Source organism: Trachurus trachurus, assembly GCF_905171665.1.
Source record: "Trachurus trachurus genome assembly, chromosome: 22".
Taxonomy (NCBI): domain Eukaryota; kingdom Metazoa; phylum Chordata; class Actinopteri; order Carangiformes; family Carangidae; genus Trachurus; species Trachurus trachurus.
Genome location: NC_139907.1, coordinates 16499533 through 16516048, shown reverse-complemented (window position 1 = coordinate 16516048; position 16516 = coordinate 16499533). Strand labels below are relative to the sequence as shown.

The 16516-nt window shown below is 41.4% G+C and overlaps 1 protein-coding gene across 1 annotated transcript; it reads left to right on the top strand.

The window, feature by feature from the left end:
* Positions 1-1456: 1456 nt before the first annotated feature.
* On the top strand, positions 1457-15466 carry lrrc9 (leucine rich repeat containing 9; the record flags this gene model as incomplete). The annotated part of the gene is made up of 31 exons (XM_083998595.1): positions 1457-1624; positions 1879-2019; positions 2209-2272; positions 2368-2438; positions 3726-3908; positions 4280-4435; positions 4589-4806; positions 4937-5068; positions 5181-5351; positions 5483-5600; positions 5954-6080; positions 6207-6347; positions 6441-6565; positions 6894-7079; positions 7157-7276; positions 7365-7556; positions 7659-7784; positions 7941-8081; positions 8654-8831; positions 9010-9230; positions 9339-9461; positions 9552-9682; positions 9792-9900; positions 9993-10132; positions 10693-10829; positions 11250-11467; positions 12313-12381; positions 13304-13429; positions 14829-14967; positions 15191-15347; positions 15433-15466. The coding sequence occupies exons 1-31, from the start codon at positions 1472-1474 to the stop codon at positions 15464-15466; spliced, it is 4347 nt and encodes a 1448-aa protein (XP_083854721.1). The 5' UTR covers positions 1457-1471.
* Between the last annotated feature and the right edge of the window lie 1050 nt (positions 15467-16516).

The following is a 16516-nucleotide window of genomic DNA, read 5'->3' as shown; positions in this document are numbered from 1 at the left end:
AGCAGCACAATGCGGCGGCGGCGGCGGCTCCTCTCTCTCTCTCTCTCTCTCTGGCGTCTGTCAGCTGAGCCCGGGGTCTGTAGACGCCACGGATGAAGCGGTCGGTGCGGTCGGTCGGTTGCTCGGTCGGTCGGTGGGGGAGCAGCAGCAGCAGCAGCAGCAGCAGGAGGAGATAGAGGAGCAGGAGGAGATTGAGGAGTGAGGTTGATTGTTTTAGTTCACTGCTCCGACGGTGACGTCATGGTGTCCGTTGGCACTTTATTTGGGGCAGAGTCAAACATGAGGGGCATTTTTTTTTTTTTTATCTCATCGGCGTGATAATGAAGTCAAGTGGCCGACGGTGATGGAGTGAGTGAGTGACAGCTACGTTATAAAAAAATAAATAAATAAATAATAATAATAATGCTCGGTGTGTCGGAGTCAGGCTTCAGTGACTCCACATGCACATACATCAGGGAAAGACAGCGGAATTCCCAGGTCGATAATAGGAAGTGAAGATGTTAAAGTGGTTTAAGTGGTTGTTATAACTTCAAACATTGCGCGCATGTGTGTTTTTGTTGTAGCTCCGGTGTTTGTTTTTTTTAAATCATTATAAACGCATGGCTATGAAATAAGAAATAAACACACATGTTTTCCAAACTGTTAGCCTGTGTGTGTTGTATGATGTATGATGATGTTGTTGTGTTTTTGTCCTGCAGTGTGGCGCCCTCGTGTGGCCGATCTGACGTATGAACACACAAAGTTTCAACATGGCTCCTTAGCAACCAGACTCTTCTGCCTGGATACAACCTGATGCCAAACATTGCTGAACTCAGACGGCCGAAAGAGTTTGTTTTGGAGCAGGAGACCGCTGCATTTCGTCCTAGGAAAAAAAAAGCGTTCATTTTTTATCAGCCATGCAGGTTTAAATTAGATATTATTTATTTATTACAGCCATTTAGCTCACAGTTACTGTTATCTGCGTTTAGCTCAGCTAACTGACATGGCTTCTCCAACAATTTCTCCAGGACTATCAGAGAAACATAGCAGCTACTACAGAGCCCTGTAGTGACAGTGAAAGTGTTTCACTTTAGCTGGAGTGTATTTTAGGACAGAGGAGACATGATACACAGTGAGAGACAAAAGCACCGCAGTGATGAGGAGCTGGTCAAAGAACTGGTGAGTGTGAAACTCTCTTTGACACCCAAATCAATGTGTGTCGTGTATATTTTCTTTACTTTTCTGTGTTTTATTGCTTTTCTTTTCCCTTATTTTATATGTTTGTCTGCGCTACTGGATATTTGGATCTTCTTTGGGATCAATAGTGTCTCTAATAGCCTATCCATTTTTAGTGGCGTTATTGACTACTCCTTCTTTCATCCATTTATTTTGTCTTCTCTCTCTTGTTCAACATTATTCCCAACAGTGCTTGGTCAATGGAGTGTCCTATGAGAAAATTGCACTGGAGGGAAGCAACATCAGCTCCCTTGAGATGTTCTTCTCTGGTTTCCCCCGCATGGTCGGCCTGTCTCTCTTCCCCAGGCTCTGCCAGCTCACCATAGTGGGCCAGGACGTAAGACACATTGAGGGCCTCGAGTGCTGTCCTCTGCTCCAGGAGCTCTGGGTCGCCCAGTGCCAGCTGACAGTAAGTCTGTTGTGCTGGTAAGATTTCAAAGAATAGACACTGCCACAGCTAATAAGAATAGTATTAAATGCCCAGAATCATTACAGTCCATTAGGGGTTATGTTATTGAATATATTTTAGTGGAATAGTTTAATGTTTAATAGGGATTTAATAAGATAGTCCTTGCATGCATGCATCCTGTATAAGTTAGTTTCACATCATAAATCACTTATATATAATTATAATTGACCAAATCTTCTTTTTTTTTATTACAGGGAATATCTGGGCTGCAGAATTGTGCTCAACTAAAGAAACTCTACCTTTATGATAATCAGATATGTGAAATAAAGAATTTAGAATCACAGGTGAACCTAGAAGTGCTGTGGCTCAACAATAACTGCATAAGTCATATACAGGTTTGGACCATCAATTATGAATCTATTGTTTATTTATTGCCTTGGTTTACTACAACTTTTTTTTTTACAGAATTTGAACCAGTTAATGTGATGGATTGAGATGTGTTTGCAAGTTTTGTCAGTAGTAGCACACTCCTATTATATTTTTTTTATCAGCTGTCTGTTACTTGTGATTGCTGTTTTCTAAAGGGCTTGAACACACTTCAAAACCTCAAAGAACTAAACCTTGCTGACAACATAATTGAAAAGATTGGTAGGTTTCTATTTGCTTTCTATTTGCTGTGCCAAGTTTGATTGCGATTCATTGAGCTGTTAAAAAAAATCAAATCATTTTTAACTTCTTTTCAGGACATAGCCTTGATCTTAATGTCAGCCTTCAGAATCTTAATCTGTCTGGGAACAGGATCAGCTCCTTTAAGGTAGGATTTAAAACAGAAATATCTTTTGAAACTCCCTCTGTTAAATTTTCCTCCTTACTTTGTAAAATCTTATTTCTAAAATCCTTGGTCTCAAAAGGGGGCACATCCTAATTCTTGTGAAATGTCGAGGTCTCGGCCAGTTCAGATTTTCAATCACAACGACAATGGGTTGACTGCACAAGGCCTTCTAGGAGCTATTGAGGAGCATAATTTAATTTTTTGTTATTATGAATCCAGCAAAAATCACCCATGATTGCACCCATTTAAAAAAATTAATGCTAACAAAGTATGTTTTTGATGAACAGGTTTGTATTAGTCAGTTATACATTTTAAACATGCTGTAGATGACACGGTCATGCAGAGCATTTAGAGTGGGTCATTGTTTTATTCAAGGTCATTCTGACAGTAAATGAAAAACATTTAGTGGCTTTAATTTTGATTGGATTCACACCTCAGACCATGTACCTGCAATCAACTTTTTGTCTTTAAAGGATCTAATTATTGTTATTCACTGAATGTCTGAACGTCCATTACATAGAAAAAAACCAAAGAGGAATGTTTTCAGTTCTTCAGAGTCTTTGCGCCCTTTCTACGCAGCAACATTTCTTTTCAGTTGCTGTGAGGCAAGCATTGCGAATTAAATTAAATAAATAGGAAATTCGAAAGATGTAATTTAAAGGTCATAGCTACAACTTTTTCATCAAAAGGATACATTTTTCAAAAATAATGCATCCACAGAATGTCTAGGGGGTGCAGAATAAAAGTATTAATTTTACTGATTTTATTTTAAATAGTATATAAATAATTGTTTAATACATTTTGGCGGGTCCGAAATATGTAAATATTTACATCTGGTCACGTTGGCAACGTCAGTATGGAATGATCTCTGTGGCAACAGCATTAGGCAGTGTGAGTTCTACACCTACTGGCCAGAAGGAATTAAACTTGTAGCTATCACCTTTAAGCATTATTATTATTATTATTATTATTATTATTATTATTATTATTATTATTATTATTATTATTATGTTAAGACTTCTTTATAGGGTGTAGCCACAATACCAGAGACAGTTCCTTCTACACTACCCACCAATTTTTCTTTATCAGTTAGATGCAATTCACACATCAGAAATGTCATTCTCACTCACTCGCTCTCTTTTTTTTTTCTTTTTTTTTTTTAACAAAGCTAAATGAAAATTTTAAAAGAGAAAATAGATTAAACAGTCTTTGAGGGCACAACCTTGCTCTCTTACTAACGTGTGGGCTCTGTTGTTGCTGTTGTAACAGGAGCTGACCCTGCTTGCCCGCTTGCCACATCTGACAACACTTGCACTGAAGAGCCCCACATCAACCCCAAACCCGGTGTGTCTGCTGTGTAACTACGCCACACACGTTCTTTACCACATGCCAGGCCTCCAGCGACTCGACACCTATGACGTATCAAGCAAGCAAGTCAAGGAAGCAGCTGAGGTATTTAGGAGACCTGCAGGACACTAACTGATCTCACCCTCGTTGCTCATGGGCGCTTCAGAAGATACAGTCTCTTTTAACCTGTTACCTGAGAACTGCAGTGAAATTGCTTTAATAATTACACATGTTGGTTGCCAATGATTTGCTTAGATTTTTTAGTATTTCCTAATAATTTAAAAATTTCTTAATAAATTAGTTAAATGGGAGGTTTTACATCTTTAATGTATCATATACCCATTAAATTCAGCTTAACACATTTTATGTCTAAGATTATGTGGTTTTAAACAAATGTGTTAAACATTATTATCATTTGTTGGCTCTCTACACTTTTGTGGCCTGTGGGATCTGACTCTGCTTTTTCTTTTTTTTAGTCCACTGTAATGAAGAAAATTATGTACTACAACATGCGTGTGCGAACCGCTCAAAGGAACCTGGCAGAAACCCGCTTCGGACTGATAGAGAGGAAGAAAACTCTGCTGCAGTTACCTGAAGAATCTATCAGGACAATCAGTCATGCTCTCAAAAAGGTACGTACAGTCCTTTACCTGTTTTGAGATCATTTTAGCAGCTGTAACATGAGTACAGGATATATATATATACTGTATATGCTGGCGCCCCCAGCTGCAGATTGCATTAAAGTTCAAAGTTAAGAGAGCTGAGTCATTTGTGCATTTTCCCAGCTGGAGTGTGAGCTCTCCAAGGTGCTGGCTGGTTGTAAGAAGTCTGCTTGCATGGTGGAGGAGGAAGCAGGAGAACAGACCGACCTGCAGGAGGGTTCATCTGACAGATATGATGCAACCACTGACATCAGTCATGACCCCAGCATGGAGTCCAAAATACTCCTAAAAATGGACGCACTGAGGGAGCGACTGGAGACATGGACGAGGAGGCTGAATGAGTTAGTTTGTTTAGTTCGATAAGACACGGAGAAAATTGAACAATTCTTTACACAACTTGAATTTTAATGTCTGAATGAAGTATGTCATGATTTTTACCTCCAATTTAGAATAAATATTTTTTACATTCAGGATTAAAGCCGGTTATGAGCAGGATTTGGCTCAAGCCACAAGCAGGATGGAGTACACAGTCCAGTTTCTGTTGATGGAGTTAGAAAGTGTTGGTAATATTCGCTTGGAGGAGGGATGCTCCACAGACCCTTGGTAAATATTTGGTTCTTAACTTGTAATTTAAGTTTTCTATATAAAAAAAAGAAAAGAAATATCAAAAACAAACTTTTCTAAACTCTTTTTTTTCTGTTTGTCTGGACACCAGGTTTACGTCCTGTTGCGACCTCCTGAATTCCCACGTCTCTCAGTCAGACTACAGGACGTACAGCATCACTGGCATTAAGATCAACAGAGTTATCCGCATCTACAACAGTGCTCTGAGGCTTCGCTTTGAGGACAAACTTCATAGCTTGCTGGCCAGCGACGACAATTCACAGTGAGTAAAACTGGAATGTAATGAAAAGTGAAAACTAATCATAACCTTAACAATAACCTTAAGGTTTATATTTTCCTTTGTAACAGGAACATCAGGTCTAAGTTGAAATCTTACATGAATTTTTCAAGCAGGAATTACAGACGTCGGCTGGAGCACTTGTTCTATGCAGCCGACCCTGAAAAAAACAGTGAGAGGGAAGAAATTTTGGGCATCCTGGAGGAGGGCTTCAAAACAGCAGAACAATATAAGGTGTGCACGCTGCTGTAATTGCTAATTCTAAGAATCCACCAACACAACACTCAGAATATGTCCCCTGTGTGTTAGGAGAAAAAAAATATTTTTTGAGTTAGTTTACTCTACAATCTCCAGCATGTGAATAAAGGAATTCCTACAAATCAAAAAGAACAAAACAAAACATAATGAATAACAGAGGGACAGAACAGTTTTGTTAAAAGTTTTATTAAATCGTAATCACAGCACCATGGTGGCTCTTGTTTACAGAATAACTACAGTAACTACAGAGTCACAAGAATTCAGTAAATTCTTATTATGTTTTCACTTTATTTGAACTTCAAGTCATGCTGACTTTTACTCTGAATAAGGCTTGGGGGAGAGTCGGGGCCATACCTTTATCCAACAGCCTGTGTGTGACTGAACTGCCCAGACTGGAGCACAGACTGCGCCAGGCTGGCCAGTGTGATTCCATGGATACAGTACCTTTCAGGCACGGTGGGTTAGTTTTACTCACAGTATTATATCCTTTATTATATATTATATTACTCCCACCACTCCGATTTTTTCATAAAAAAGCTGAAATCCTAGTTTTTTTTTTGTTTGTTTTTTTCTTACCTGTAGGTCACGTTATTGTTTCCAAAGTGTTCGTGGGTCACAGCACACACATCAGAGAGGGAGACCCAGTGAAGAGAAGCAGCCATCATGGAGTCTGCTCTGTATATCGCAATGTGGACACCAAGTGCAGAACTGCAACGAGTGAAGGTACGTGACTAATAAAAAAGATATGAAAAAAAGAATGACATTTCAGTCAGTAGCTGTACAATGTCATAACACCTCTGTGTGATTTCCTTGTAGAGAGACCTCGCTCCTCCAAAACAAACACTGGTCCAGAGTGCAACCCCAGACGAAGACAGTGGTTTGTGTTTGACCATGAACTAGTCTTGCCTGAGTACATCATATATTTTGAATACTTAACCGGGGTAATTGATTCATTGGTTTTGTTGCTGTTTGATAAAAGCCTTTGTTAAGATCCCCTAAGTCTTCCAGTTTAGATAAAGAAGACTATCTTAAAGACTGCAGCAGTTCACTTTGACTTTTAATTCAAGCAAAAAATCTGAATCATAAAATAAATGCTTAGTCATACTGATCAATATGAAGTTGCAAGGCTTATAATTAAGTCTAAGAAATGGTAAGACAGATCATTATGTTTTCCTGTCTCTTTGTTGGTTGCATACTTGTTTCAGAATTCTTTGCAACCTATCCAGCTGAAGTTCATCTATTCAAAATCTATAAATGTGTTGTTATCAGAACCAAGAACAACCTGCATCACCAGGACGTAGCACAGAGGAACATGAGGATCCCTCAAACGCTGTCATTGTGGACCAGGAAGTCCTCAACATGGAGCCTGTGCTGAAAGCGCTGCCCAAATTGTTGAGCTTGGATGACAAAATTCTGCTTAATGTGGCCAGAGCCAACGTCCTGAGTCAGATCACTGTGAGTATCTTGGCTTGTCATTTTGAATCCATTTCATATGTTGAAATAATAAACTCTTCAATGATCTGAAACTCCAGGTATTGAACCTTCATGGTAACAGTCTGAGCAAGATCAAGGAGATTTCCCACCTAACGGCTCTGCGGCGTCTTACCATCAGCTTCAATGAGTTCACACGCCTTGATGACATTTCTCACATGGTAGGAGTGATGAGAGAAAGTGGTGTTATTGAGCTTTTAATAGCAACTTGCCTCTTTAACTCAAATAACACAGACTGTCTTGTCACAGCCCAACCTCGAGTTTCTGGATGCGAGCTATAACCACCTAGTGACCCTAGAGGGACTGAGGGGTTTGGGACAACTCAAAGAACTTGATGTGAGCTGGAACAAGTTGACCAAAGCCAGAGAAGATACAGCCGTGCTCAGAAAACACACACCTACCCTTCTCAGGCTCGACACTCAACACAACCCCTGGAACAACGTCTGTGATCAGCTATAGAATTAAATCTAAATCCAAAAACGCTGACACGCTGAAGCTAAAGAAATAAAGATATTAATTCCATTCTTCCTGCTGTCTTTCCAGCCGGAGGCATTCAGAGTGACCATACTAGGACGTCTAACAACACTCACACACTTGGACGGTGTGATGGTAACAGAGGAGGAGGCTGCTGATGCTGTTCACATGGCTGCTGGGTCCAAAATTAACCAGGTTACAGATATTAATGTGATGTACTTTTACTTGCAATTTTAAGTAAAGTAAAAAAAAAAAAGTGGTTACATGCTTCAGTAAGGGTTTCAGAGTGCAAACATCCATATTTCAGAATGTGCTGTAATTCAATCATACCTGTTGACACTCTGTTCACAGGCATCTGTTCTAGCTCAGTCACGTACCGACAGTGATCGTCCCCGCAGTCTCAGCCTGCTGTCAACAGCCCAGCTCCTGTGTCATCTCAACCCGGCACCCTGGGGACTCAGTCAGGAGCTTGAGCCAGACTGGACTGCAAAGGTGAGCTTCAGCATGTGGTGTGATGTTTATAACTATGGCAATTCTAATTTAAAGGTAGGGTTGGAGATCCTGGAAAATCGCTTCTATCAGGCCACATTTTGAAAATACACAAGTCAAAAGTCCCAGGCCATTTCCTCAGACTTCTGTATGAAGCCACACCTTCTCCTTTCTGTGGACATGGGTGAAGACACTATATTGATACCCACCAGACTGGAGTGTGGCTTTTCCGCGGACGTCAGTGAAGAGTCTGATCGTGCATGCGAGAGGAGGGAGAGAGGGAGAGAGACGGTAGCTTGATTGACACATCACGATCCAATTCACTACAATGTAACATTGTACGTGACTGGATGGAGTTTTTTAAGGCTTGTTCATTCCCCAGGCTGATTTTTTTTTTTCATTTTTGTGAAAAAGTCTTTATTTACTCAGTTGCAATCGGGTGTTAAGAGGATTTCTGTCAGATTAGTAAAAAAAAAAATATCCAGAATAAGATCTCCAACCCAACCTTTAAATCTCAATACATTCTTAAATCATTCTTTTCTCATGAGTTGCTTGGTGCTAACATTGTTGACCAGATCACAGCCCTGAACCTTGACAGCCAGAGGATTTCCAAGCTGAACAATCTGAATAAGCTAGTGAACCTGCGCTGGGCCTCCTTCAATGACAATGACATCTCTAAGGTGGAGGGACTGGACAGCTGCCTGAAGCTGGAAGAACTTTCCCTGAACAACAACAGCATCAGCACACTCAGTGGTCAGTCACAGACAAAAAAAATCAACCAGTATGATAGTCTATGTTACATATTTTATGACAGGATAAAACCAAACCGAATCAAACATAGAAATGTATTGATTTGTTGTCACATGTTATACCCAGACCAGCTGCACAGTAGCCGTCAGTATTTTTCTGTCTCTCCAACCTGTTTTTTCAGGCCTGTCAAACCTGCGCTGCCTGAATAAATTGAGCTTAGATGGGAATCAGCTCTCTAGTCTGGATGCTGTGGTCCTAGATCACCTCCCCAATCTGTCCTTTCTGTCCGTGGAGAACAACCGCATCAGTTCCCTGCATGGCATCCAGAGGCTTCGCTCTCTTCTCGAACTCTACATCGGCAACAACGAGATTTCTACATCACGAGACATTTACTACCTAAAGGCAAGAGTCTAATAAACAAAAACATTCACAGTACACCCTATGACCTGATAGGGAAATAAGTATCGATGGTGTCAGGTTTTTGTCTTAGCCCATATACCTTCTTTTCAGGCATTGACAAACCTCATCATTCTGGATCTTTATGCGAATCCTTTAGTGGAGAGACTGGAAAACTATCGGATATACGTGGTGTTCCACCTGCCCTCCCTGAAAGCACTGGATGGGATCGCAGTCGTATGTGTCAAAAACACCCTCTCAGATGTTGTGTTAATGGTGTTAACATAATTATCTCCAGTACTTTTGAATGTCTATTGTTTTCTCTAGGAAGTGACAGAGTGTGAAAATGCAAAGGATATGTTTGGAGGGAGACTAACCCCTGACATGGTGGCTGAGAAGCTGGGCCACTCTAACTACACAGACATCACCTACCTGACCTTGCAGTCCTGCTCCATTAGGTAAAGACTTACACATTAACATAGCATGCTTCTAAAATGAGCGCAATTGACTATGCTGAAAAAACAGGCATTAAAAAAAGGTGTAATATGAAGTGTTATTTCCCCACAGGATGGTTGATCTGTCTCCATCAGACCTGTTCAGTAGCCTGCGTAGTGTCAACTTGGACCACAACAACCTCACGTCGTTCTCTGGCCTCATTTACCTGCCTAACATCAAAGTACAGAAAATACAAACCCAAAAATCTGGCTCTTAATACAACTAAGGTGTGGACAAATTATTCATTTCAGTGTCCTCTTTGTCCTCTTCCAGGCTTTGTGTCTGAACTATAACCACATCGAGTCCATCCTGCCCAGACAGAAGACTCAGGCTCATCTGACAAACAGACAAATCCTCTACAGTAAAGTTCACTCCAGTGGTTACGGTCAACACAGCTCATCCAAAGGCAGCAGGTAACACAGCTCATCAGTAATAGTGTATTTCAACATGTTATGATGTTCCTCTGCTGCCCAATGTGAAGTGTGAACAACATCTGACTATAACCATTAGGGGGCAGCGCTGACCACCCAATGTAAGAACTCTCTTTATAATATTTCTCTTACAGTTGTTGCCTATAAGCATACAGTAAGTGCAAGAAAGTAAAGTTGTTTACACATTTTTATTTTATTGTAGTTTGATTTGAAATCTGTCAAGATGTATTCTATAAATTTCTATATTTTTATGTGTTGCTAAAATAACCTGAATATTTAGATACTGGTTGGATTTTTAAGCCTGTGGATTGCCAGTAGGTCGTATGATGTCATACAATTTCCCAGTCATTCTTGCTCTTGTAGAACCCAGTATATTGACTGTAGTGCTGTGACAGGCACGCTTTTGTTTGCCCTGACTGTGATTGCCTTTATGTGCTCTGCACCTGGGAGGTAGGCCTAGTTAAATGAGGCAGCGGGAGGCAGAGGAAGATGTTCATTTAACCACAGAGGTTGCAAACTGTCATTCTGTGGCTGTGTTTAAGGGAAACGGGGCCCACTGGCAGCCTGGAGCCGCTGATGGGCAGCCTGGAGGTGCTGCATTTGAGTCACAATGGCATCTCAAATATGGCCAATCTGCAGCTCAGCAGGCTCACCAATCTTAAAGCCCTCTTCCTTCAAGGTATGTATGGTTGACGTACCAACCCTCCCTCACAAAGCCCGCTAAAAGTGCAGTGCACAGAGCCTGTGAAAAGGCAAACACTGAGAGCAAAGTCCCCCATAGACCTAAGGCCAGCTGGCTGATGAGACTGGAAGAAAAGAACGACTGACTTTCTTTTCACCAGCTTTTGATGGTTTCTGATTGAGTTTTGCTTTGTTAGTGTGATTTGTTGACCTTTCCTGAGAAACCTTTAGAAGCTGTCTCTGTAACTTCAGGGCTTTCTAAACTAAGGACACCAAGAATACCAGACAAATGTTTATATAGTGTTAAGATGCTGCCTTTTATATTGTCTAGGGTGTGCAATCTACACACCCTTTGTTAGAAATACATATTGTTTGATGCATCTCTCCATTGTTTTGATAAGGCTTGCCCTCTCATCAGGTAATGACATCAGCCAGGTGGAAGGACTGGAGGGGCTTCACCAGCTCAGAGAGCTCGCGTTAGACAGGAACCGGATCAAAGCCCTGTCTGAGTACTCTTTCGCTGCTCAGAAGGTGCTACTAGAACTGCACCTAGCGGAGAACCGGATCCGGGAGCTCAACCATCTCAGTCCTATGACTGAGCTCCGCAAGCTCTTTCTTGGCATGAACAAGCTGCAGGTATCCTCCTCTAGCAGCAGTTTCCTCCCTGCATGTAGAATGTTTTTACTGCTTATATTTAGGTTCACAATAAAGCTGGATATTCAAATTTCCAATTAAAGTGCCTGAAAGACTCACGCCACTGTGATCTCCTGAGGTAACCTCCAAGGTCACAGTCAGATTTTGCACAGTTTCTGATTTAACTACCAACTTTTACTGATTAGTTCTTATGCAAAATGTGTCAGATGTTGAAGAATGTATTTCATTCAGCATGCAGCAGTATTACTTTTCCCTGCGTTTGCAAAGTAAGACATGAAGTATAGTAATCATGAGTCATTACCACCCCACCGTGGCATGCGAGGGGTAGCATTAAAGAGAATCAAGTTTGATTGAAGGTCAGAGCCGTGAGGATGAAGGAAGAGAGGAACAATCAGGACAACGTGTAATCAGCTTCTCAGTCTGCATCTCCTTCTCACCCGGGGCGAGTGATTTGCACTTTTGTTGCCTGTTCCTTCTTCCCTTTGCTTACTTAATGTTTTATTAAGACATAAAATGCAGCAATCACCCCAGCACAACAGTGCTCACAGTGGGGGTGTCTTTGAATCGAAGCCAAATCTGAGCATAAACCTGGGAATGAGAGTAAACACCCCCCACGCCCTGCTGTGTGGCCAAACTCTCTCATGAGATTATTGAGAGCTCACACATGTAATCTCTCTCATCAGCTGTTTCCCTCCCCCCAACACCAAAGTTATGAAAGGGTCAGGCGGGATGCATACAGTGTGTTTTCAGTGGGAAAGAAGAGTTAAATGCAGGGACAGGGAGTGAAATTAAACTTAAATTAATCTTTGTTTCTCTACTTGTTTCAGGACATCTCAGAGCTTGATAAACTAGAAGTTCTTCCTTCGCTGACAGAGCTCTCAGTTGTTGGCAATCCTGTGAGTAACATCAGATTTGTTTTGTTTTTTTACATTAAACACAATTAGATGTAATGATCTGGTAACGATTAGTGTCTGTGGTTATTTTGCTACAGTGAGCTTGCACAGTGATGTGGGTCCACTAGTCATCAGTCTCAAGGCATTTTTAACTCCTTTACTCGCCAACAAATTATCAGAAGCGTGCTCACAGACTCACTTTCTCACTCCCACAATCCAAAACACAAACCCAGAGGAACTCTGTGGTCCCAAATTAAGCGATTACATGATGGGCCGTCTGCTGCGCCTCAAACTGGCCGGCATCAGAGACAAATCCGTTGACCAAATGGCAGGGTGCTGTTGGCCCACTGACATCCCCCATCTGGAGCCCATGGATCAGGCCTGAGCAGAGCGTGCAGCTCTGCATCTTCCATAGGGCCCTGCTCAGCTGTGGTAGCCTCTTTACTGCTGGGGCCCAACCCCCATCTCTCCTCAAGGGGGGGTTTAATCCTGCCAGGGGGTAGAGGCCAACAGCCACCCTGGAGACAATACCTCCTGCTGTTGACCGCATGAGATCGCTACTTCACCCATGTTCCCTCGCCAAACCCCTCTCCACTGGGCATCCATTGGCACACACTCATAACTCAATCATTACAGCAGTGTCCTGCAGGAACATACAGTCCTGTAACTGGAAAGGCTGGATTTGTACGCCGGCCAGAGGGTGTCCGCAGCTGGGCAGGGAACTATCTGCTACTGTCATCTGGTTCACAAGCATAGCTGCTTAGGACACGATGACTACGCTGGGACCCACATAGCATCGTATTAATCCCAGATGTCACAGACAGGCTTCATTCAGGCTGCAACATTAAAACCGTTGAATGCTAGTATAGTTAGTGTGATTTATTACCTGTAGTTTTATCAAAGGTGCCTTTATTGTTTTTGCTAGGTAGCCCGCAATTCTCTCCACAGACCAGCAGTGGTGCTCCGTCTGTCCCGGTTGCAGGTCCTGGATGGAGTGATGGTCACTTTGGAGGAAAGAACCAGGGCTGAGCTCCTCAGTGGTGATCCATCAGTAAGAGCACAACTTATCTACACCTACACAGGGTTGAAGCCACCATCAGTCATGTCACTACTATTTTTTGTTACATTATAAGCTTTTTATTTTCACTTGTAATACACTTAAATTGACTATTTTTAGGTCAACAAAGTTATAAATAAATACAGCCCTCTCATTTCCTGCTCGTTGAGAGGGATGTGATATAGAGATACAGCAAGTATCATTGTTTTAACCTTTATTCATTCAGGGTATTTTCACCCAGAGGCACGAGTTCTTTCACAGAAAGACCCGATGCTGCCGGCCACAGAGAAGCTCCACTGGAGCAGTAAGGGTTAAGGGCTTTTCTCTTAACACATTGTTGATGAGGGAAGGGCACCCTGAGTTAATGCTGCCTGTCAGGGGATTGAACTGACAACTTTCTGGTCAAATACTTGTTTCTCTAACGTTCAGGCCAGCACTGCCCCAATGGAGATGGTGTCGCATATAATACACTTCCACTGTTACTGTAAGGTTAGTTGACAGGAAAACCATCTGTCATGTCCACACTGGGCTTCTGCACTTCCCCTCTTGCATTTCAATCATTGCTGAGTTACAAGTGAACAAAGACCTTGCTTCAATGAAAGCACATAATGTATCTTATCGTGTAAGATGTACAGTAGTACCACTGAAAGAAACAAAATGACAACCACCAAATAGCAGCCACCAAAAAGGGTAAAAGCCTGGATCAAACTCTTTCAGTCTGACTGATCTGATGTTCATGTAATGAGAGACCAAGGCAGTAATTCCTGCAGCTCTGAATTAAAAGCAGCCTAAGCCTGCTGGCATCATCCTGCTGATTAGATGAAATGTGCCCGGCCGATAACGCACCAGTGGATTTACCCCCTATTAGCCAGGTCAACATGACCCCCTCTGTTTGTTAATCGTCGATGTGGAATGACAGAGCAGAGATCAAGGGTTTTCTCATTAAAAACACAAACACAGAGCTCCCCTTATTGAATCTCATAACTGCCTTTCAGTTGTCACTCTCAATCTATGCCTGTGGCTGCTTTTGTTTGAATTTGAGCATCATTATTGATGAGCAGTAATTACTATGCCCCTGTAAGATGCTTACATATATGGAACAACAAGCAATGTAATCACCAATTCTCTGCCAAGTGTGTTTGTGGAGTGAACACACAGTGTAGCGATAGAAAAGTGGAGAAAAAAGAAAGTTATAATTAGGATGCATTATGTTAGTGAGGTCGAAGACACTGAGTTTACCCTGGAGTCTTTTTAGAGATTATTTTTGCACATAATTTTTGCACATATGTGAATGCTTAATTTTGTTTTTCACTGTACTTTGACCTGTAGTATTTTTTTCATGTATCTTTCATAAGCTCACTACCTCATATTTCCCTGGCAGCCCTGCTCCCAGTGCTCTGGAGCTTCTCTTCCTGCCACTGAAATAAACCTCCCTGGACTGCTGCCCCTCATGCCTCGAAATGCCCCTTTAAGAGCAGTGAATTTAAGTGCAGGACTGCAAACGTTTATGCATGGGCACGATATGCTGTCAAGTAACATGGATGAAGCCCAATCTCATTACATATACAAGCGTGAGTCAAGTAATCAAATTTCACATTGCACTAAACTTCACAATTTGTATTTATTGTTTTTTAACTCTGTTCTCTGATTTACTATTAATATATAACAGATAACTGATATGAGTTAGGGTGACCACTAACCCTAACCCTCTTGGTTTCTAACCGACACTCTTGGGTTTATTTTATCCAATATCAGACAAGAAGCACAAGAACACTAATGTTTCTCGGAGCGGCCAAACTGACATTACCCTCAGACACCTCAGAAGAACAGGAAACAACCTGCCGACCACGGGCCTCCTATCTGACGGGAACAGAGTCATCATCACGTATCACAGCCAGGAGCAAGACAGCAGGTGACTCATTGTAAATTTTCTTCAAAATGTGAGTGATCTGTTCAAAAGATATAGAAAACACTCTGACTCTCTCCTTGTGTTCCAGATTCCCAAATGGTGGTAAACCTCCACCCATGTAGCAGCCAGAGGAGGTGGGTCAGTATTCACTGATACGTGTCAATCTGGACATGAGCCGGAAGTGGCCACCTGCGACAGCCATATTTGTGGTTTATGAGATATACGAAAGCACTGTGGCATGCAGGACATTAAAGTATGTCTTTATGGCACCTTATCTTTACTTATTCAATGAGGGAAAATATCATAGGGTATTTGAAATGCTTTGAACACAGCAACAAAAACTTTCCAAATAAAAAAAAAAATGCAAATGACATGTAAATAAATCTCTGCTACTAGTTCAAAATGAAACTGGCTTTAGTTTAAAGAAAATTAGGGGCATGAAGTGCATCCCTTTCAAATGCATTTATAATGACTGATTTTATTTTCTATCCACATATGTGGATCACTAACCATGGTAATCTGAGGATGAAAGGTTTTGGTGTCATTTCTACCATCCCATCCTAGGCCCCAAAAACACCCACAGATGTAAGGGCGTGTGAGGCTGGCATGCTGCGTCCATCAGGTCAAATGCATCCCCAACAAGTGGATAATCCAGCTTTAGCACACCTCTCTGTGGACAATAATCTGCAGTCACTCAGATAAAGATGTAATCTTGAATAAGGTCCAAATGGATTTCATCATGTTAGCCTCTTTTCAGAAAGCTCACCGTAGTTTTCGCCTCTAATAGGCAAATCTCGTGTGGTCTGTTGTAGCTGGAAATGAACCTACTCCACTCGATATTTATGATATTATTTCAACTGAACATGAGAATGTAATCCTCCCTGTTTTCATGTCAGTTTAGCCTAGTAGTGCTGTAGTTAACTAAAAACCCAGTCTAAGCCTTAAATGTGGAGGATATAGGCGATATTATGTGATATGAAACGGTTAGATTCTGGGACCTAGATACTGGCAAATGTATGATAAAAACCTTCATTTGAAAAGGTTTAGATAGTGTGCATCTATGCATGAATATTATGATGTTATATGTCTGTGCAATGTCTTATAAAGACAAATTATTGCTTTACACTTTCTCATAACACATATTCTTTATTTAGAAAAGATTTACAGGTTGA